This window comes from Cavia porcellus, unplaced genomic scaffold, assembly GCF_034190915.1.
Source record: "Cavia porcellus strain 051 isolate PalLab524CR breed Dunkin Hartley unplaced genomic scaffold, mCavPor4.1 scaffold_6, whole genome shotgun sequence".
Lineage (NCBI taxonomy): Eukaryota > Metazoa > Chordata > Mammalia > Rodentia > Caviidae > Cavia > Cavia porcellus.
In genome coordinates, this window is record NW_026947489.1 from 57,296,422 (window position 1) to 57,319,326 (window position 22,905).

The 22,905-nt window shown below is 52.5% G+C and overlaps 2 protein-coding genes across 4 annotated transcripts in view; both read right to left on the reverse strand.

Moving 5' to 3' along the window:
* Positions 1-5,016: 5,016 nt before the first annotated feature.
* Positions 5,017-20,148, reverse strand: Crygn (crystallin gamma N). Of its 3 annotated transcripts, XM_013151995.3 has the most exons (5): positions 18,651-18,706; positions 10,344-10,423; positions 8,273-8,521; positions 6,627-6,772; positions 5,017-5,218 (listed from the first exon to the last, which is right to left on the reverse strand). In XM_013151995.3, exons 2-5 carry the CDS (start codon positions 10,362-10,364, stop codon positions 5,083-5,085), a joined length of 552 nt encoding a protein of 183 aa, XP_013007449.1. In that variant the 5' UTR covers positions 10,365-10,423; positions 18,651-18,706; the 3' UTR covers positions 5,017-5,082. The 3 variants fall into 3 exon arrangements, with proteins under 3 accessions (XP_013007449.1, XP_063105595.1, NP_001166550.1); XM_063249525.1 differs by lacking the exon at positions 10,344-10,423 and having other exon boundaries at positions 18,651-20,148; NM_001173079.1 differs by lacking the exon at positions 18,651-18,706 and having other exon boundaries at positions 10,344-10,364.
* A 149-nt stretch (positions 20,149-20,297) lies between these two features.
* Rheb (Ras homolog, mTORC1 binding) overlaps positions 20,298-22,905 on the reverse strand; it is a 36,417-nt gene continuing 33,809 nt past the window's right edge. Inside the window, exons 6-8 of the mRNA XM_003469757.4 lie at positions 22,790-22,837; positions 22,163-22,244; positions 20,298-20,783 (exon numbers count right to left, since the gene is read on the reverse strand). Coding sequence (XP_003469805.1) covers positions 20,691-20,783; positions 22,163-22,244; positions 22,790-22,837 — 223 coding nt within the window. The 3' untranslated portion in view covers positions 20,298-20,690. The remainder of the gene's footprint in view (positions 20,784-22,162; positions 22,245-22,789; positions 22,838-22,905) is intronic.

The following is a 22,905-nucleotide window of genomic DNA, read 5'->3' on the forward strand; positions in this document are numbered from 1 at the left end:
GGCCTTCCCTGGGTTCCTGTAACTTTCCAACGCAAAATTTCTTCCTGCGAAAGTGTCCTTTGGTTTTAATCTCTAGATCTCCTAAAACAAGGACCCAAGGCAACCCAGGACAAGCTGCCCTACTCCACAGACCTTGTTATGCACTGAACTGCACCCCAAAGCCTGAGTGCTGACCCAGTATGACTCCTTGGAGATGAGAGATGCAAGATGAGGTCATGAGGGCAGGGCCTGGGTCAGCCAGCACCTGATCATGGGAATCCCATTGCCAGATCTTCCAGAGATCAATGTTCAGCATGGATCCATCCAGCTTTGCTGCTTGGTTGTGGCCATCTGAGCTAAGACAAACCTCATCCCAGTTTAGTGGAGTGCATTGCAGTGATCCCACAAAGCCACAAAGGATCACTTCCCAAGGTGAGGTTCTGGGGAACCAGACCGGCAATTCTGGGAAGTTGGCTGGATTGCAGGACACAGACCTGGTGTGCAGCTAGAGCAGACACCATCCTCTCACGGCCTTTCTGTCCTTGCCAACTGTGAACCACAGCCTGTCCTGTTCATCCAACAGGCAAACGTCAACTGTAAAAAAGGCCATGTGCTCAACTGCATGCCTATTATCCCAGCACTCTGGGAGGCTGAGGCAGGAGAACTGCAAGCTCAAGCCCAGCCTGAGCCATTTAGGCTTACCAAATACTGTCTCAAAAAAATGCAGAAAGGAATGAGGATGGAGCTTAGTGTGAGGGCCCCGAGTTCAATCCCCAGTACCACAATCAATCCGTCTATGTAACAGAATGAAAAAAGTTCCTGTCAGAGCCCCCAGACTTCAGCTGTCCACCTCAGATTGAAACCACCTCTGCTCCACATTCCCGGGGCACCCCTTTCTTTGCCTTCCATTCCGCAAACGTCTCACGTTTTTCCCAGGCCCCCACCCCGTGTGACATCTGTGCACCTCAGACTCAGCTTCCAAGGATGGAGATTTGTTCCCAAGAGAAACAAATGGAGATGCTTTCTTTGGAAGCAAATTAGGTTGATTAGTGCATGAAGGCCAGGCTAAGAGCACATGGAGGCACTGTCACCATATAGCAAACTCACCAAGGTCACGGACAAGCCCCAGCTGCCTGGCTGGTGTCTGGAGAGCTGGCGGTTAGGGGCTTGGGTACACAGGCAGGGCACAACAGAAACCAAGTGACATCAGGTTTGGTTCTGGGTTTTGGTTATTGAGTGCTAAGCTGCAAGTAACAGAAAACCTGCCTGAGAGTGGCACAGTAAGTACAGGCTTGTTTCTCTACCATAACAAGACACTGCTGATGTACAGCAGCTTTAAAAGGGTGGAGCGTGAACCTCCCTAATTTCTTGGCTTTAACCTCACGGTTACAAAAAGCTGCTTCAACTCCTGGCATCACATTCATTCAGACCGAAGATGGAGCTGCCTTTCTGGGTTTTGACACCTGCCCTGCCTGGCAGTCCTACGCAGCCCTGTTAATGGATGGAGGGTGCTTTGGGTTTCTTTCTAGGTTCTTGGTGTCCTGAACAAAGAATTGAGCAAGGCACACAAAAGGCGGCGGAAATCCTTTATTGAAGATGGAAAAGAGGTAAGCTCTGTGGAGTGAGACTGGGTGGTGAAAAAGCTCACAGTGGCCAGAGGATAAAGGAAGGTGGCTTTAATACCCAGTTTCTGGGTTGGCTCCCTCTCCTGCAAATGCAGCACTGGGACAGTCTTGTCCAAACTTCGCTTGGCTTGGCGCAGACGCAGGTAAAGCCAAAGATTCACAAGGTTTCCCGACATATGTATAGTACAATTTTTTTTTTTTTTTGTCTTTTTCAGGGATCGAACTCACGACTGCCTGCTTGCAAGGCAGACGCTTGTGCTGCTGAGCTAAACCCCCAGCCCCCCCGACATATGTAAATGAAGGATCAGGAGCACCGTGTTTTGATTGGTTTTGGTCGCATGCAAATGAAGGGTTGAAAAAGCACTTCTGGGGGCTGGGGATTTAGCTCAGCGGCATAAGCGCCTGCCTTGCAAGCAGGCAGTCGTGAGTTCGATCCCCGGTACCGATAAAAACGAAAACGACCAAAAAAAAAAAAAAAAAAAAAAAAGAAAAGAAAAGAAAAGAAAAGCACTTCTGATTGGTCCCGTGAACAGCAGCAGGTTCAAATGAAGGAGTGAAAATCGCTTTTCTGATTGGTGGGCCCAGCCTTTGCCCACTCACCACCTAAACCTTATTCAAGTGCACAGCCGGTGACTCAATCCTACTAGTCACAGCCTCTTATCTCAAGGTTCCATCTCAGCCAACAGTGTGGTGCATGGCTCTCCCTCTCACCTGGCTCATACATGTTTTCTGGGAGCTATGGGTTGGGGTAACACTGGCCTGTCATCTTGCTTCAAAGACTACACATCAACTCCTATTTGCGTTGCTTAAAGCCAATTGAAGGGATAAGGAAAAGTCTGCTCTGCTCTATGCATATCAATATGTGGAAATAGGGCCAGATTTAGTCAGAATGGAGAGGATTGCTCGTCCTTCAATGAGTATCCAGGTGGTCCCCCACAGCTCACTCATGAGGTGCTGCTCTTCCTGGGAGCTGGGGAGAGAGCATATTGGGAACTACTGGCTCTCATTTGGTTCCCAGGATGGCAACAGTGTATTAATATTCCACAAGATGCCCAGGACCCTAAGGCACTGCACAGTGGGCTGTCCAAGTCACATCTAGTGAGCTTCCAGAGTTGGCTGAACCTCTGATCACTGTGGCCCTCTTGGCTTCTCCTCCCAAGGACTGGGCCACTCACTACTAACATCTACCTTTCTCATGGCAACTTTTACAAGTGTAAATAGTTGGTACCACAGAGATGGCTGCACGTATGCCACACAGTAGGGTCTGAGGCTTGCAAGGGTTTTACTATGCTCCACATTTATGCCACGTGTCCCTCTGCATGGGAACGGATGATGTGACATGGAATCACAGGGACCTGCCAAGCTTGGTTTGGAAATCTGCCTGTGTCTAGTTTGCATTTGTCAGTAACCATCAAAAGTGTGTCATAGTCGTGGCATCTACTATGGTTCATCTCTGTATGTCCCTCAGGAGCCGCAGGTGCTCACAGAGGTGGGGCTTTTGGAAGGTAGTTGGAATATGGGGCTTATAGCTGATTGCTGGTGGGAGGTAGGCGCTGGCCGGAAGTTGTAGGTTGTGGGGATCTGCCTGGAAGGGTTCATCGCCCTTCCCACCTCCTCCTTCACCCTCTGCTTCCTGTCCGCCATGCAGTGAGCAGCTTTCCTGTGCCAGCCCCTCTGTCATGCCATCCTGCCTTGGAGCCAGCCAAGCATGGACTGAAACATGAGCCAAAATACTCTCCTCCAGTAAGTTGCAAGTGCCAGTTATTTTGCCCAGCAGTGAGGAAAGTATCTAGGTCTCTATTACTGCCCAACACAATAAGTGTAAGCTACACAGATTCTGTGCACTGGAGCCTGGAACAGTCAGGGCTCACTAAAGATCCCATCATGTCATCTTTGGCATCAACTGTGGAGGAATGTGACATCCTGTGGCCCAGGCCAGTTGGGCAGTGCTGACCTTGGAGTTTAAAGGGGTGGCCAGTTGCACAGCTGTCACATGGGAGGCAAAGTATTACAAGGTATTGCAGATTTTTTTTTTTATTTTTTTGAGACAGGGTCTCCCTATGCAGTTTAGGCTGCCTTGAACTCACCTTGTAGCCGAGGCTGGTCTCAAACTCACAAGGAACCTCCTGCCTCAGCCTCCCGAGTACTGGGATTACAGGCGTAAGCCAACACATCCCGATTATTGCAGATGTTTAAAAGATATTAAGGATAGACGAGGGTCCTTTAGCTGCAGTTTTTCTTAAAAATACAATTTCAGAATCTCAACTTCCTTCCAGCACTCAGGAGGCTGACACAGGAAGGACTGCTGTGAGTTTGAGGCCAGCCTGGACTTACAAAGTGAATTTAAGATCAGCCTGAACCTGACCCTGTCTCAAAAAAACAAACAAACAAACAAACAAACAAAAAACAAAACAACTTAAGAAATTCGATTTCTTTGTCTTCTTTTCCTTCCTTTTTATTCTACCTCATTTCCAGTCGGATCCCCTTCACCTCCCCAAAACCCTTGGGCTGGAGATGTAGCTCCGAGGGGTAGTACTTGCCTAGCTAGTGCTAGGCCCTGGGTTAGATTCCTGGCACGGTGGGGTGTGGGGTGGAGGACCTAGTCTGTAGGGTTAGAAAGCTGAACTGACCCAGGCACAAGGCTGTGGACCTTCCGATCCCTCCAGTCGGTCCTTGGTCCAGTGCACCGAGCTCACATCTCTGGGTTCCCCAAGTTCAGAAATACCACTCAGGTGTCCAGCGCCCTTGTCTTCTTCAGGCGCCCGAGGATCCCAGATCTCATCTTCCCCAAAACAGGTTGACTGCTCAGGGGCAGCAAGAACACTGTCTGCTACACCCGCCAATCCCATTCTGTGATGGTGGGAGCAGGGAGGATCCCAGATCTCATCTCCCCCAAAACAGGTTGACTGCTCAGGGGCAGCAGAACACTGTCTGCTACACCCACCAACCCCATTCCGTGATCGTGGGAGCAAGCAGGGAGTCATCCCCGGATGCCTCCGCGGACCAGCCAGCAGCTCTCCAGCGACCTTCCCAGTCACTGGGAGCCAGAAAGGGTGAAGGGTGATGTTGGGGATCAGGGCCCCGCTCCCCCCCCCCCATCCAAGCCCTGCCCCCATACCACCCACCCTTCCCCATCCTGGTCCCGCCCCATATCCCCTACCACGCCCCTCAGTTTCCTCTGGGCCCGCCCCCCAGCCCCAGCCCCACCCACCAAAGACCCGCCTCCCTTGCCACTCTCCTTCCCTAATTGGTCCCCCGTGGTGGGGACTGAAGGCGCCCCAGGTCGCGTGAAGGGTGGACCCCAGACCCCGCAGGCTCCTCCTGCCCGCGGGACCTCTCAGCACCCTGGTCCACGCCTGCCGGGGCCCCCACCCCGTACCGCGCAGAGCGCCCACAAAGCACTCGAGGCCGCCGCGGCTCCAGCACCTTTATTGCCGTGGTCACTGTCCCCGCTGTCCCCGCGGTCGCTGTCCCGCGGCTAGAAGAAGTTGACGACCCTGCGCAGCGACTGCACGCGGCCGCTGTGCGCCTCCCAGTCGGAGAAGCCGCGGAAGTCTCCGCGCTCCAGCAGGAACATGCGGCCGCGGTAGTTGGGCTCCTCGTACAGCACCCACCTGGAGGCCCGGGCCAGGTCAGGGCGGCAGGGACACCAGCCCCTTCCCCGGTGCGCCCCAGGGATCCCTCACTCTGGGGGCAGTGGAGCCACTGCCTGGTCTTGGCTGGTTTCCTCCCTGCAGTTGCGTGGTCACGCCCAGCCGGGCATGGGTGTGCCCAGTAACTGTGCCTGTGTTCAGTGCCCAGACCGAGGGCCAGGAACAGTCCGGGATGGCCCTCCCTCGCTGTCTGCCTGCAGCAGCCGGTTCCGGGTAAGCACCCCAAGGAAAAGCCAAAATCACAGTACCTGGCAGGGGACCTCTCATGGATTGGGGACCAAGTCCTACTGTTCCTTTCTTCAGTCAACACACCCAGTTCCTGTGTGCCCTCTATGAGAAGTAGTACTGGAGGTGCCCAGGATACTCAGGCACAAATCTAGGAGGCCATGGTGGCCTCTCCAGCTCACCACTAACCCTTCCCTCTTGCACTTGCACCAAGGATCACACAGGACTGTCCAGACCATAGGACAGTCTGACCCTGGGACTTTGAAGATCCCTCACCTCAGTCCTAAGAGTACTTCGCAGGTCAAAGGACTTCCTCTCAGATAGACCCAGGGTTAGCGGATTCTAGCCCTAGGCCCTGCTTGTGGATGATGGACAGTGGCCACTAGACCACTAGGCCACACGACTCACCCCCACAGCTTTCCTCTCCAATGTCCTGTCCAGGGCCCTGTGCTTGGTGCCTGGCACCAAGCCTTGGGAGGGTCAGGGGTTGGGATGGAGAGAGAAGAGACAGGCTGCGAGCAGGCCGAGGCACTACTGCTGGGATCCAGGCAGGCCTGGCTCAGGCAAGGCCTCCTTGCTCAGGGGCCACGTGAAATACCTAAGCAGTGACAGGGGGTCACCCTAGAGCTTGCATGGAATCCCCCTAGAGGAAAGGGCAGAGACTACAGGGAGGAGGCAGAAGATGAGAAGAGGGTGGCAGAAAGGCCACCAGGTGGACTCCAGGATATGGATGCAAGGACAGGTCACGCCTGGCTGGCATGGATTCAGACAAAACACTCTTGTCATGTGGGTCTTAGGAGAGGATTCTGGCAGTGTGACCACCAAATCCTGGGGACCCAGGGACCAAAGAGCAGGTGGCTTCCCCTTAATAAGGGTTCAGGTAGTCTTTAAGAGTTAAGCACACAGGAGCCAAGGGACAAACACAGAATCCCCCATCCTGCGCCAGTCACTGCGCTTGAGGAGTAAAGGTTGTGCAGCCCTGAGGTCAAACAGCACCAGCTCTGTCTTCCCCCTTTTTTTTTCACTGAGCCCCCCAAGTCTCCTTGGGGTTGTGCAGGCCTGGGTGTCTTCCCGGTACAGGGGAGGGACAAGGGGTGCAAGGCTGGGGTCTGACACCCACCCGGACTGCCCTTGGTGTACTCACGCTCCATCCCCGTACACCTTGGCAGCATTGACGCAGCTCTTGGGCCAGCCGTGGCTCTGTAGGAAGGGGCAGTCCTCCACCAGCTCCAGGCACTGGCCCGTGAAGTTGCAGCCCTCGAAGATTTCTATGCGGAAGTGCTCCCCGTGCTCCAGGGGCCAGGCAAGGGGAGGAGAGAAGGAGAACCCTAGCCTCCTCCTCACACCCAGGCGGGGAGGAGCTCAGAGCCACTGAGGGCTCTGGGCACACAGGAGCCCCTGGACGTGGCAGGGGCTGGTGTGACCTCCTCCCCAACACAAGCCTCTGTTCATCTGTGAGATTTCATGGGAGGAAAGGGTTTTGTTGCTTTCATTCTTCAAAGCTGTTGAACTGACCCATTTTCTTCTTATAGCTAAGGAACCCCAGGTCCAGGGAGGGTGAGGCAGCCCCTCAGCCCAGGCTGGGACCCTGGCACCCTTGGAGTCTCATCCTGGGAGACTCTTGTCACAGCTGCCACTGCCACATCCTCCAGCTTTGACTTCTATACCCTGGACTGCAGGCCACAGGCAGGGGCTTCAAGTGACAATATTTTAAATCTGTAACAGAACGTTTTATGAAAACAGGAAGCCAAAAATCAAAAATTAACATCGCCTCTGCCGAAGTTCCTGCTGGCCTTGATGTCATTTCTAGGTGACATCAGCACATGCACCTCCCCACTGGATCCCCGGGTCTCCAAATGACAGAGGAGGACCAGCTCCCCGCTGGCCTGGTGTCTGGGCCCGTCTCACAGCTGGCTGGGGTAGCTCTTGAAAGACCAGCATTCATGAGATGCCTGGTAGTTTTCGTAGCAATAGCAGTATGCAGGGTCTGGGCCAAGCATTCGAATTCCTTTTTTCTAAATGTCCATGGCCTGGCAGAAATACTAAGAAAGCATTCTTGCCATTTGAGATGCCAGAACACAAATGGTTTTGCAACTGGCAGAGAACAGAGGAGAGCCCCGTATAGAAGGTCACCTTCCCTGCAACCCCTTAGATGTTCTCTGGAGACCTGGCCCCAGGATTCCCGGAGGGTTGGGCGGCAGATTGACACCCACAGCAGCTGTGCACTTTGGTCTCATGGCACAGCTGTTTCCTGACGGGACAGCTTGCAGCAGGTCACCTGGTCTTTGTGACATGGGGATCCTCCATCCCCAAAGCCCACCATAAGGGCAGCTCAACGTGCCTGTCTGCTCTCCCTACACATGCTGGGTTACACCTGTGACATGCAGCCACCTGTAATCCCAAAGGACCCGGCTCCAGATTTTCTGTAGTCTGGCCTCCTTCCTTAGTTGCTCTGAGATGGGATGCCAAACTCACAGAGTGCTACAAGGCCAGGTTCCAACCAGGCTGCTTTTGTCAAGTATGCCCTATATGGTTGCAAATCCAACCTTTCTCTCTATCTCTCTCTTTTTCTTTGGCTGTTGTCACAAGGTCTCTCTCTGTAGTCAGGATGGCTTTGAACACGTGGTCCTCAGTAGCAGGGATGACAGGTCTACACCACCATGCCCATCGCCCATCATAGGACTCTCTCAGTCTTAAAGATCTTAACGCTGAGAGGCCACCCCTGCTGGCCACCCAGGCCTGACACACAGCCACCTTCCACCCTTCCCACGAAGCCCGGGCCCTACTCACCATCCCCACAGGCCTGCAGGAGCCCATGTGGTCATTGTGGCCGTTCCAGCGGAAGAAGTCAGGGTAGCTGCCGTGCTCCAGAATGAACTGCTGACCCCGGAAGTCAGGGTGATCGAAGCAGACCCAGGCCCCGCTCTCCACGCGGATCGAGTTGACCCGGTTCATAAAGCCTTGGTCCTGGAAGTTGTCACAGTCCCCGAAGACCTCCAGCTTCCTCCCCGTGAAGTGCTTGCCCTCATAGAAGGTGATCTGGAAGGGCAAGGGCAGAGCTGTGGGTCAGGGGCCTCTTTGTCTTCCATTTCTGGGACCTGGGTGCTAGTGTCCAGGATCCAGTGTCTGTGATAGTGCTCAGACTCCCAGGCTGCCCCAGCCTGGTGATGCTATGTTCAGGAGAGTCTGGACCAGGCAGACACACAGCTCTGGCCACACTCACGGTGGGGCAAATGAATTCAGGGATGGATTTCCCATTTTGTCAAGATGCCAGTTGAGACTGGGCTCTCCAAACTCCAGCTGGCTCTGTAAAACTCAGTTTTATTTAATTTTGTTCATTTGTGTGTTTTGAGACAGGAGCTGGCCTGTGTATTCCAGGCTGCCCTTGAACCCACTGGGTAGCCACCCTCACACCTGCGTCAGTGCTCGTTTATTGTTAAAATATAACATCTGTGATAACATTAAAGGAGAAGCTTCTAGAAGAATACACGGCACCCAACATTTACTTCTCAGAATCAAATTCCTGGGCCTCTGTGATGGGAGAGGCCAAAGCCTGTCACAGCAGCAGGTCGAAGCCTGTCACTACACTGGTGTCCTCAAAGGAGGGCTCTACCAGTGTCCCCTCCCCCCAGTATTTTGCAGCCCACTCTCTGGGCAGCAGACAGATATCAGAGCTGGACTGTTACAATCCAGTGCAGTTGAGGCACAGTGTTCTGTAGCAAAGTGGCCCTCGAAGCGTGCCCTTGTCCCCAAACCCAACAAGCAAAGCAGCAGCCCTCAAACCCATGCACACTAAAGTTCTGAACACTCAAGGACTCTGCTGGTCTCCAGAATCATGGCCCCTGGGCCGGGGACGTAGTTCAGCAGCACAAGCGCCTGCCTGGCAAGCAGGTTGTAAGTGGGATCCCCAGTACCAAAAGGAAAGAAAAGAAAGACAGAGTGAGTTATGGCTCCTGAAGGACCCACTTGGAGGACAATAATGTCACCCAGTGACATGCTGTCACCTGGCTTCACCTCACTTGCAGTTCTCCCGGGGGGCTGTGGTAGAGTTGCTTTTCTAGGCCCCCAGCAGTTACGGTGACTGCAGGATTGGTCACAGGGATGCGTGTGAGATAGAGGGTCACCCACTGGGGTACTTCATTTTGGGGATCTTTTTCTCCCTCCATCTCACACTGTCCCACCAAGGCCTGTGCAGTGCCAGGGAGCAGATACCCTGGTTTTATGCTAGCCGGCTACCAGGACTGTTTGTTACTGATGCATAACGCAGGCCCTTTCAGACAGATGATGTCACCATGAAGGGGCCTGAAAAGTCTCTGGAGAGAAGAGGCTTTGGTAGTGGGTTAGATAGGACAGGGACACTAGAGAAAAGGGAGAGAGACCCTAAATGGCTGTCCCTGTGGCTCAAGATGGGCCTAGTAGAGACAATAAGGGAGACCAAGTACCCCTAAGAGATCCAAGGAGCAAAGTCCATGCTTTACCTAGCTTCCTGGAAAGAAGAGAGCAGAAGAGGGACTGTAGGGCCACTGAGGTTTCCTCAGCTGGAAGCATTGACATATGTGACCTTGGGAAAGAGGGGCCCAGGAGACCCCGGCTGCACACCTGGCACGGCTGCCCATTTTAACTTGAAAAAAAAAATTTTTTTTAAATCGGTACCGGGGATCGAACTCACAACCGCCTGTTTGCAAGGCAGGTGCTTTTGCTGCTGAGCTAAATCCCCAGCCCCTTTAACTTGAAATTTAAGCCGGCTCTGCCCAGGTTACATCCCCACAGGGCACTTGGAGCAAGGCTGGACCCTCTCCATGCCCATGGATGGGGAACCCCACCCCTGCTGGGTCCCTGAGGGGACACAGACCCCACTCACCTTCCCCGAGCGCTGCGCCATGGTGCTCTGCTGGCCTCCGAGGGACCCTGCTTATACAGCTGGCACCCTGCTGGCTCAGCCTGCACAGGACAAAAGATTTGCTTGGCCGGGCACAGTTGCGTTAGTGCTGTCGGGCGTGCTAAGCCTGAAAGGGGCCGCCCGGCCGGCGCTGGGACCCGACCTAGGCCATCTCAGCCGGCCCCCAGGCCTCCTGCCCCTGACGACCCTCTGGCCCAGCCCCCTGATGCCCGCTGAGTCAGGGCTGCCCTGATGCAGTGGGGAGGGGTCTCCCAGGATTACCCCTACTCCTGCTGAAGGCCAACCTTAAACACAGCCCTTTCTCACCTGGCTGCAATGTCACCTGTTACCACTGTGTGTCTTGGGACAGAGACTGGAGTCCCAGCTTCAGTTCCCTTGAGACATCCTGCTCCAGTATCACGCAGCCCGGGCCATCTTTCCTTTCCCTGGTCTCCCAACTTTCCTGGCCTTTGCTCCTGTGTCCTATCCCCCTAGGCTGCCACCCTCTCCCTAGGTATCACCTGCCCTAACCCATGCTCCATGCCCAGGCCATGGATCAGGTTATGGAATTTAACCCACACCTCAGCGTGAGAATGTCCCAGGGCTGAGCAGTGCTGTATGTGAGGCAAAGCCTGGGCTTATTTATGAAAACCCCATGGAGTAAACGCCACACCTGGGAAGTGAGCTGACCACTCCAGACCATGACTTGGGTTGGGGTGACAATGGTTGTGGGCGCTGAGATCAGAGAAGGGAGAAGCTGCAGGGGTGGAGAAAAGGGGGCTGTGGAGGAGCTGTTTGGGCAGCTAGGGAAGTGAAGCTGTTTATGTTGTGTTTTGGCAGAGCTGAGGGTAGAACCCACAGCCAGACACCTGCAGAGCTGAACTGCATCCCCAGACCACAGGCACATTTTCATCATTTTGGGCCCAGGGAGAGGAGTCCAGTGATTTTTTTTTTTTTTTTTTTTTTGAGTCCAGTGATTCTTGTGCAGAGGGCCAACCTTGCCCTTTTTGGAGGCTGTCAAAAGTAGACACAGCACAGACTGAAACCCACGTGGAACCCTGGATCCCGAGGTGTGCCTTCCCAGGGACCCACGAGCCCAGCCCTCCTCTCTCTCCACTAATGCTGCTCTCCAAGCCCCAAATTCCAGCTTTGCCAAGCCTGAAAAAGTGGAAGAGAAAGTAAATGGGCTCGATGTGTTGAACCAGCCAGGGATACGCATCAGAGGTGAGCTGCTCAGCAGAGAGGGCAAAGGAGACCTCACGGTGGCCCTGGGCAACTGCTCCCTGATAACTGAGCGCTAGGTGCAGGCAAGGCCCTGGCTGCTCCCCAGCATCACAGGAAACAGCTCACTCTCATGCGGCCAAGTGCCCACACCCACCTCCAGGGATGGCACCAACTCCTTCCTTCCTTTTTTGAGACAGGGTAGCCTGGGCTGGCCTTGAACATCTGGCAGTCCTCCTGCCTCAGCCTCTTGAGTGTGCAGTTACAGATATGTATCACACACCTGGCCAGATTCACTTCTTACAGATCTGGAGGCTGGGATGTCGGAGGTGGAGGGACCTGCATGAGCTGGCAGCTTGAGCTGCATCATGCTAAGGAGCACTCCCGGGGCTGAGGAGGAAAAGGCTGGAACAGGGCTGTGCACCAGGAGCTGGCTCTGTCAAGCCTCACCAACTCTGGTGGTACTAACAGATCCTCACCATACACAACCTGTGTCTCAAGACTGTGGCGGTGGGGGATGCATTTGCACCCTAGAACTTCAGGGGCCACCCTGAAGCCACAGCATGGTTTAGTTATCTGTCCATCAGCAGACATCTTGCTTTCTTCCACACTTTGGAAATTATGAATAAAACTGCAGGTTTTGTGTGCAATACATTTGCAACTCCTTGGCTGTATACTTAGGAGTGTGATTCCTGGTCATATGTTAAGGATATGTTCTGTTGTTTGCACACAAGGTATTGCTAATTTGCCTGAATGGGCCTTGAATTTGCGATCTTCCTGCCTCAGCCTTCCGAGTGTCGGGAGTGTAGGTGTGTGCGCCACCACGCAGGCTCAGCCCATCCCTTGCTCCTGGGTTACTGCAGAAGGGTTCAGGAGGGTATCCCTGAACGGATGCATGGACGAGTAGACGTGGGTGAGCCAGGGAAGGGAGAGGAAAGATCTAGGACCCAATCTACACCCAAGCAGACTGCCCTGAGACTCCAGCTGGGCTCTGCCCCACTGTGAGTCATCTTGCTCCAAAGGGAGGTGCCAGAAGTCCCCAGGGGACATAAACCTGAGGATGAGGGACAGGCCTGACACCTGGCTGCACCACCTCAGCCGAGCTGGAACAGAGGAAAGGGGAGAAGCCTGACCCCTAGCGGCGGCTGCAGCAACTAAACACTGGCAGTGGCGGGCACAGGTGGGACAATGAATTCAGTTGCAAAGGAGTGATCACAGGGACTCTCACTGTATCCAGGGCAGCTTGGTGCCAACCAAGGCATGACAAGAATCTGGGCATCAACTGTCGGCAGGAACGCATGAGGGAGGGTTTCTGGGGTGCCCACTTTGCAGATGTGGAACGTACTGTCCAGAGTGTGACAGTCATTTGTCCTGAGTCATACAGCGAGTCAGTGCTGGGGCTAGGAATGGAATCCACTATTTACGACCCTGATCTCAGCTATGTGGCTCCAACGTTTCTCAGGAGGCCGCAGCGTTCAGGGCACCCTGCTCCACGCGTTTATGTTCCTGCTTCAGATCTGGTATCTTCATGTTGACACTTCAGGACCTAACGACTCACAGGCTGCCTGGTGGCCTCCTTCAAAGCCATGCCTCGCAATGTAGACAGATTCGGTGAGAGATCAATATGCAGCCTTGAACAACAGCCTGCACTATCGAGAGTCCTCACATACAGCTAGGGATGCCAGGCTCTGGTCCCTCTGCTTAGGAAAAAGTTTAGGTTTGCTGACCAAAGACCCGGCAGTTCCCTTCTTAGGAGCTTCCCAAGACAAACAAAACACACCTTCTGTGACTCGTTCAAGGTCATCCTGCATACACAGTGAGACCTTGTCTCAAACAAACAAACAAAAATAGTACAAGGGAATATACTTTCATTGTAATGGTGGATGCATGGGTGTGTATATCTGTCAAAATTCATTGAAATTTACACTTAAAACTGATAAATAAACTGTGTTACACAATCTGCCATGACTACAAGACAAGAGTTTGGTATTCAGAGAGATAAGCACCTCCTTACCCTAAACAAAAAGCTATGAAACAAAATCAGGAAGAAATAAAATAAAAATAGACAGGAAGAAGAGCCATTTTAAATTTTTTTGCTTTGGTTTTGAAAGACAGGGTCTTGCTATGTAGCCAGGCTGGTCTCGAACTCTCAGTGATCCTCCTGCCTCAGCTTTCTAAATGCTAGGATTACAAGCATGTGCCACCACACCTGACCATTTAAAATTTTGGGAATTAAAAATAGTCATTGAAATAAAAATTTCATGTCATAACTTTCAATTGGATCCAAAGGAATCACGGAATTCACAAATCCTTTGAAGCCAGGTGTGGTTGTGCATGCCTGTAATCCCAGCACCAGGAGACTAAGGCAGAAGGTTGCTGAGTGTGCGGCCAGCCTCCATAGTGAGTTCAAGGTCAGTATGAACCACAGATCAAGACCCTTTTTCTCTCAGAATAACCACATCAAGGAGAAAAATTCGATTGTCTACAAATCAAGCCCAGACTTCTCACCAGCAGTCACATGGTTCCCAGCCACAGGGCAGCCAGGAGAGGGGGTTTAAGAGCAGGAAGATAAAGAGCAGACAGGCAGGAACACTGTGAGGAACCAAGGCCTCACAACCCCGGCCATCCTGGTGGAGGCCTAGTGGCTTAGGACAGGTCTGTGGAGGGTTAAAACAGAGGCAAGAGGCAGCAGAGGAGGAGGAGGAGGAGCAGAGGGAGGAAGGAGAAGGCAAAGGGAGGGGTAGGGAGGAGGGGGAGGGGAGGGGGAAGGGGAGAGGAAGGAGGCAGCGGCGGTCTTCCCTGGTCGTACTCCAGATGCAACATCCATGAACCTCTTGCTAGGACAGGACTCATAATTCTCAATCAAACCGGGGCTGTAGCAGGTGGTCCTGTCACTGAACCAAGACAACATCCTGGAGACGGGCACGTCCGCTTTGTCCCCAGAGAGCTAGCAGGACACAGGGTGAACACCAGACTGCACATTTTCTTTCTTTCTTTTACAATTTTTTTTTTCTTTTTTTCCCAGTACCGGGGATCGAACTCACGACCGCCTGCTTGCAGGGCAGGTGCTCATGCCACTGAGCTAAATCCCCAGCCCAACTGCACATTCTTTCAATGGGGGTTCCCCAGGGGCCACCTGCTACCCCTGTGGGAGCTGTGGCCCATCCACATGGTGACAGGTGACACCCCACAGAGAGGGTGGCAGGACCTGGCAGCCTGAGTACAAGATGCAGTCTACAGCCCCCTCAGTCTGGGGTGGGGGCACAACACCCCACCCTAGTGGCACAAGCCCTGAACCCTAGCGGAGGCAGCTGTTCCTAGGATTCACAGCCAAGTGAATCCTAGTCCAGGTCCAGCTCCCAGTCCCAGGACATGGGCCCTTTCTGCTGCTGAGCTTCTGTCCTCATTCCCTGCTATAAGGATGACTGGAATGTGAGCTGCCAGGCCCAGCGGGCACCCATGGTGTTGCAGCATCCCCAGGGAGGTCACACATTTAGGTCTTCCTCCCCCTCAACTTGGAAGCCAAGTTGGAACCCAGAAGGAGAGGACAGGCTGGGGAGGCCACTGTGGCAGGCATCACCGCTGCCTGGCCCTTTTCTAGCTCTAGGGGGTCACAGAGAGCACAGCGCCCCACCCAACCCCACAGCTCTGACTCCTGGGGCCACGTGTTATCGCTGGTGGGGCCACCAAACACTGACAGGACAGAGCAGTGACAACAGAGTTGGTTCTGATGGGTAAGTGTTCTTGAGACTAGCTTCTCTGAGCTTCGACTTCCTTTGCAAATATGGCGGTTCCAATAGCCCCGTCATTTGGGCTCCAGCCCAGGTTTGCCAGGAACTGTGCAGGGAAAGGGAACTTTACAGGGAAGTCCCACGCTGAGGGGCTGGCCATCCCAAGCGCCACACCCATGGGAACCTCATGAAAATTCACTCTGCATTTCTGGAGACAAGGTCACAACACGGCAGGGAACAGCTCAGGCTGTACTCTTGGCTTGTGGTGGCTGCCAGTGGCCTTGGCAGTACAGCTGTGTCCCCCCAACCTCTGCCCTCTGCGTCCATGGGACATCCTCCCTGATGCATATCTGTCCTTTGTGTCCAGTTTCTCTCTCTCTTTTTTTTTTTTTTGTCTTTTTCTTTTTTATTGGTACCAGGGATCGAACTCACGACTGCCTGCTTGCAAGGCAGGCGCTTATGCCGCTGAGCTGAATCCCCAGTCCCTCCAGTTATTCTTTTTATAAGTCAAGGAGCGGGACCACACTCCTGTCACCTTAGCATCTGGGGAGCCTGAGGCAGGAAGATCAAAGCCTGGGCAATTTAGGGATTTGTAAAACCTGTCTCAAAGGGCCGGGGATTTGGCTCAGCAGTATAAGCACCTGCCTGACAAGTGCAAGCTTGTGAGTTCAATTCCTGATACCAAAAACAAAAAATAAAACCCACCTTGTCTCAAGATTTAACAAGGTCTAGAGGTGTACGTCAGTGCAAAGGCTTTGGGTTCACTCCCCAGTAAACATACACACACACAGCAACAGCACTGCACTGGAACCTTCCAACCTTGATTCTTTAGTACAGATCCTATTTCCAAATACTGCCATTCATATGTACTAAGGGTTAGGGTTTAAAATGAACTCAACCCAAAACAAGGGGAAGACACACACAGACACACACACAGATAGCTAAGGTAACTGTACTATTCATTCTTAGTTCACCAATAGTGCTTATACTAATTCTGCATGCCTGTATCTCGTGATCTGAGACTATTCCAAAGGTGGCAATATGCAGGGTGATAATCCTATCACTTTGTTTTGAAATCCTGTATTATTTTTATTGTTCTCTTTAAAGTAAAAAAGTGCTTTCAGCCCCAACACTCCCTAGTGCCCGGCAAACGAAGTCAGCTGGTTATCCTCATACAGCTTCACACCCTGCAATCCTGACAACTCCCTTTTATTCTTAAATGATGCACCCCCATCCATCACTGTCCAAGGCTCTGGAATGGATGTGGACCTACTTCTTGAGGGCCTCCCTAGCCTTGGGGACAGGGGACTCCAGCAATGCAGCTGGCCTGCTTGTTGAATGCTCCAGGAAACCAATGCAGGTGACATTGAGGGCCACCAAATCAGGTTCTTCGGGGAGTCGAGGTGGGTGGCAGTGAGCTGTGGCTGTCACTTTAGTACCGTGGGCCTGGCTCTGGCAGTGGACACAAAGGGCTGGCCTTCAAACGTGGCCAAGGCACAATAGGAGGCCGCCACGCACTGACGTCAGTGTGGAGGAATGTGACCCTTTCCACTGCCCCAGTGCCAGGTGGCAGGGCTTTAGCCTTTTAGGGTAAAGTTCAGGACACACAGAAAACTCTTCTTTATTTGACATCTGATCTGATAATGATGGGGACAGGATCTGAGACTCAGTGTCAGGGCAAACCTTTGCTGGGCTGTGCAAATTTTGCTAAGAAAGAAATAAAACAAGAGAAACAGCACTGCCTGCCTGGGCTTTTCCTGAGCGCAGGCAGAACTGGGTGAAAGTTCCCTGTCGCTGAGGACACAGGCAGAGTCTGGGCTATTTCTTGTAAAACGTGCTAAAAACATACAGCCAGGCTGTATGGTGTGGTGTGTGGAAGAAGCCTGTAATATCAGCCACTCAGCAGGCTGACGAAGGATGAAGGACATTGAGTTTGAGAGCTGCTTAGGCAAGTTAAATTCTGTTTCAAGATAAAATTTTAAAAGGCTGAGGATACAGCTGCTTACTGTGCATGACGCCCTGGGTTCACTTCCCAGTACTGCAATAAGATAAACAAATAATAAATAAAGGAAAGCCAGGCAAGGTGGCTCATGTCTATAATCCCAGCTTTGAGAGGCTGAGGCAGGAGGATCCCATGAACCCAAGAGTTCACAGCCAGCCTAGTCTCCATGATGAGACACCAACCACCCAGGCATATCCCAGGCTTAGCAGATGTGAGACCTTTAACAGCACCTCCCACACCATCCCTACTTCCCTCGGAGGCCCATGCCCCTTGGCTGCAGCAGGGTTTGGCTGAGCAAAGGGGGCTGAGCTCTGTGGGGCCAGCCTCAACTTGGGACCCATGACCTGTGCACGGTGGCGGGCCTGTGTCCTGCATCATGATGGCAGACCTGGTGTCCCAAGGCTGGGCTTGCCTGGTGTGAGACAGTTTCCTGGACCTCCCTCCATACTGCCTGCCACCTTTCTCACCGTGCAGTGGGAGGGAGCAGGGCTCTATTCAGATTCAGTCATTACAGCGTTGGCTGCAGAACCCCAGGGGCTGCAGGAATGAGTGGGGTGCCTGATGTCAGGTGACAGATCTCAGGATAACAATCAAGGTAAACAGTTACCTTAGCCACAGTGACTCGAGTTTGTCTGGGGCACCAGAGGCATTTGGGCCTGCCAACGGGGCCATTTCGGGAATTGCTGGGACAGGTTCATTTGTGGGTAAAGGAAATGAAAATATAGAGTACAGGGTTTCTGCTGTGGGGTGGCCCAGGCCAGGGTGCCCACCTGGGTTCCCCGGGTATGGGCACGGGTGTTCAAACAGTGTGCAGCAGCCGGAGGGCAGAGGGTGTCTCTGCCAGTTGTCTGAAACTCCCTGGACCTTGGGCTCTGCCCTGCCCTTGAAATGTGGCCACTCTAAACTGGAAGACCTGAGTAGGGACAAGGGAAGGCTGGCGATGACAGTTTGCTTCAGTAGAATGTGTCCTGCTCTTGGGATGGAAAGGGCTGAGGTGGTTCCAGGGTCTGCAGGAGTGCTCCAGCCTGCCAGGCAGCTCAGGGGGCTGTTCTCGGTATAGGCATCAGCTGTGGCCAGCTGTGGCCACCGGAGCCAGTGGGGCCCTGTGGCAGCACATCCCTCCCACCCCGCAGGGCTGCAGACACCCACACAGAGGCCCGCAGACAGAGGCCAGTGCTCTTCTGGCAGTGTTAGAGCAGGCAAAACCCTGCAGAGCCACAGCACACTGCTAGAGGCTGTGTGTGTGTCACAGCACAGGCACACAGCAGCAGAACCTGTCTCATTAGCAGGCATAGGAGAGGGGATGATCCAGAACTGCGGGCCAAATGACCTTACCAGGCACTCTGCCAGTGGTGGAGCCTTCCGTCTGGCAGGCAGGGCCACAGGAAGCTCCTGCTTGCATCTTGCTGGGCCGGATGCCACCAGGAAAGGCGACTGGGTCTGCTGAGGACACAGTGAGGACACTACGACTTTCTGAAAAACCATTATCTCCTCTGGAAATCAGACATCTGCAAGGTTCTGGGTGCACTCATAATCCCAGCACTGTGTAGGATGAGGCAGGATGCTCACAGAGTTTGGGGGCGGCCTGGGCTGTGCAGTGACTTCAAGGCCAGCCTGGACCCAGGGAGAATGAACTGGGCTGATGCTCCTGTTGGCAGCTGTGGCCCTGGACCATCTTCTGCACGTCCTCGTGTTGAAACAGGATTCTCCTATGTCCCAGGGCACACAAAACAGAAGAACACAGCACAGCAACACACACTGGAGGCATCAAGGGGGCCCTGAACTGGGCACATCTGACATCCGTGACCTTAGTGAGCGACTAACTGCTCCTCGGGGATGCGTGCACAGCCTTGGTCCACCTGTGACATCTTCAAGGCCAAATGCAGGACACGAGCTCTCCTGGTGCAGGGTCCTGTCCAGAAGCGCCCTACAAGCACAGGAGGCTTCAGGAGGGAAGGGCTGGCCAGAGGGAACGGGCTCTTCTAATGTAGCCCCACATATCTGCTGCCGAGGTACCTTTCTTGTTTTTGGGTTAAACTGTGTTAATAACTTGCTGAAATTAAGTTACTTAAAACAGTATTTGGTGGACAAGATGTCTTCTAAGACTCTCACTTCATTCTGGGATGACAAATGAGATAAAAATGCTTAAGACCCAAGAGAATGGTATGCTCTAAGGACACGAATTTTTTATTAAAAACTAGTTGCAAAACAAAATTATATTTTAAGATGATGGCAGCATCTGCTTCATGTGAGGAACAGCCAACCTGTGAAACTTGAGCCAAGAAAGGGGCACACATGAAATTCAACTTAAAAAGGTACATGGCTGTACCTCAAGTCTGAGTTACAGACAGGGTGAGGGTGTGCACAGATACCCCATACTCCTAGAGTCCCTTTCCCTGCCGACGGCTCCTCATAAGACAGGACACAGGCAAGGCCATCGAGGCTGACTCCTAACACAGGGCACCACCGGTGGCACTGCCCACCCTCAGGACCTCTCACTATGGGACGCTGGCAGACAGCAAACCTACGGCAGTTTTTTCCTGAGACAGGGTCTTACTATGCAGCCCAGGCTGGTCTCCAACTCATGGCAATCCGACCTCCGTCTCCCCTGTGCTGGGATCACAGGCAGGTGCCCCCGTGCCCAGCAGAGAATCAGTTCTAAACTTTTATCCTGAAAGGGATATCATGCTAAATAGGAAGAAGGGCAAAATACGTCTCACAGTAGCTCCTTTGCTTCAACTGGCATGACAGACATAAGCGGAACAAGAGTCCTCTGCCACCTAGGTCCAGGGCTCTCCTGTACTAGTGCTCCAGTCACTGCTGGAAGGCGAGAAGGCACTGTTCTGGAGACCAGGGCCACTGAGCTCCGTCATCCACGACGCACAGGGCATGTGCCTGGATGCAGGCACATATGCTGGTGCACTGAGGCCCCAGAGGATGGTTCCAGGGTCCCCTTGCAGCCAAAGCAAGCAGCACAAGGGATGAAGGTTTGCAGCTATTTTATTTACAAGTATACATTTAACACAATGAAATAAACACTGATATATTGAAGCCTAGTTAATAGTAGTGTAACAATATGTATCATTTTGATGATTACATTATTTTAAACAACAAACTACACTGAAAAATTAATGCCGATAAAATTCTTGGTCATAATATTAAGAAATACAATATATAAATTGAAAATATGATTGCTTAAAATTTGCAAATGGAAGTGAACTCATTTGGACAGAGTCAGAGTTGAACATAATCTGAAAGGGGGGGCTCTGACCCAATGACGTCTCTCAGGTGAACAGAAGAGAAGAAGCAGTTTCCTTTGAGGACAGGTGCCATGTCCTCAGGCAGAACAAATCCCAGTGTCCTCAGGCCGCGCGCTCACATCACCGAGCACGAGGACTTGCCTTGTGAAGCTGCCCCATCCATCTTTTCTGCCTCCAAAATTATCCTTCTGAAAACATCGACGGCAGTCTGGGGGGGGGAGGGGGAAGCAAGCACAGGCTTAACCCTCTGGGCTACCTGATAGGCTGAGCCTGCTCTTATTTCTGCACCCCATTTTCCTAGTTCATTTTCACTCAGTCCCACAGGATCCCCATCCCATCTGCTGACCTCACAACATACCCCTGGCCACCTTTTGTCCTCCCTGCCCTTCTGGGCCAGCTTGGGCTCTACAATCCCTTGAGGTCACTTACTTCCTCCTCGCCCTTCTCTGCAGTGGCCACCTGCCCAGTGCTGCCCAGGAAAGCACAACCTGCTACTGCTCACTGTCCCCCATGAGCAGAAGCCAGCAGCCCGGCTCCAGTCCCTCAGCGTGTCCCTCTCCAAAGAAAGGCACTATATGCCTCATCTCGCTCCCTGACTCCCCCACTCTCACCCTGCGCTGATAAGCTCACTTCCTGCTCCCTGGAAAACAGAAGCGCCCTCCATACGAGCGCCCTGTGTCCTCTGGCCACCAAGCCAGCGTGTGCACCCTTGCATGTCTTGCTGCTCTGAGTGAGGGGCTGTCCTAGCTCTCAACCTCCCAGGCCCATCTCTGTCTAAGCAAGGTCACTGCCAGGATCACCTCATCATTAGACAGCACTGCAGAGAAAAAGGACGAGGTTTGCTTTTATTTCAATCTAGTCCTACTTCCTATACCATACAAAATATAGGGTAATCTCAGAGACGCTATCTTAACATCTCTGAATCCTAATTTTCTCACTCATAATCTCAGCATTCTGGAGGCTAGGCGAGGATGATCAGAAATTTGAACCCAATCTGGGCAATTTAGTGACTGAGATCTTTTGTTAAAAAACAAAAACAAACAAACAAACAAACAAAAAAAGCAAAACAATTCAACTAGAGAATCTAGTTGAATCTAGTTGAATCTAGGACTGTATAGTCACTTAAATATTTAATTCTAGTAAAATGCAAGCATCTTGCTAATCTCAATTTTATCTGAATTCTCACCACCTATAGCCTGGACCTGAACAGATCCAGAAAAAGTCTTTACTATCTGGGACATGGAAACCAATGACACAGAATTAACACCTTCTCTACCTGCACCCATGGAGGAGACCATAACCCACTGGACAGGGGAACCCGGCACTCAGCCTGGAAAGAAGGGAAGAGGATTCCAATGTCAAGGCAGGCCTGGGCAACACTAGAAGACCCTATCTCAAAAGAAAACGTGAGAAGGGCCGTGGATGTACTCAGCGGTAGAGTGCTGGCTGGTGTGCAAGAGGCTAGGGTCTCATCCTCCCAAAATAGAACGAATAGAAAAGGCTCTGGGTAACATGGGCACGATAAAGATGGAGTGCAAACACTGACTTTGGAGAATGCTGCACACAATGCATTTAGAAACCACAAACCTGATTTTCTTTAGCAGAAGATTCCAAAAAAGCTGCATTCCACGATTCTGCCAAAGCTTTCCCTTCTTCATAACTGATCACCCTGAAGGAACAAGAACGTTCTAGTTTTTGTCCCTTATTACATGAAGCATGCAAAATTGATGAAACAGGCTCCATTCTGATCAGGATGGAGGCTGCACAGCATCATTAGGAGTAACTGGGGCGGGGCAGGGCAGGCACTGTGGGGCCCCCCAGGTCTTGCAGCTCAGGGATAGAAACTCATCCTGTTTTCCAGTGCTGCCCCTCATACCCCAGAGGTAAACAGCTCAGGCCAGGGACTGCAGCTGCTCCACTCCGTGGTGCCATGTGAGCTGTTCTCTGCCCAGCCCCACTCCCTGCTCCTGTAATCCCTGCCTGCAGACACAAATACACCCAGGAAAAACAACACCGAGGCAGAGACCCCCAAGAGAACCCTCTTATCAAGTCTGGTCTCCTCTTCAGAGAAATGCACTAGTCACACTGCAGTGACCGTACAGAAACACTGCACCCAGGTGTATCTGTGCTGCCAGAGTAATTTAAAATGCTCTATTTAGTGTCTAACTCAACTCTGACTTGATTTTATAAATCAACAATATAAAAGGTACATACCTTTCCATATGCAGGTCTTTTTTATTCCCAACCAACATAATAGGTATTCTACATATAAGGAAAAAAATGAACCGGTTAGTGCCCGATCGTGCCACCTGGAAGACTCAGTAACAGGA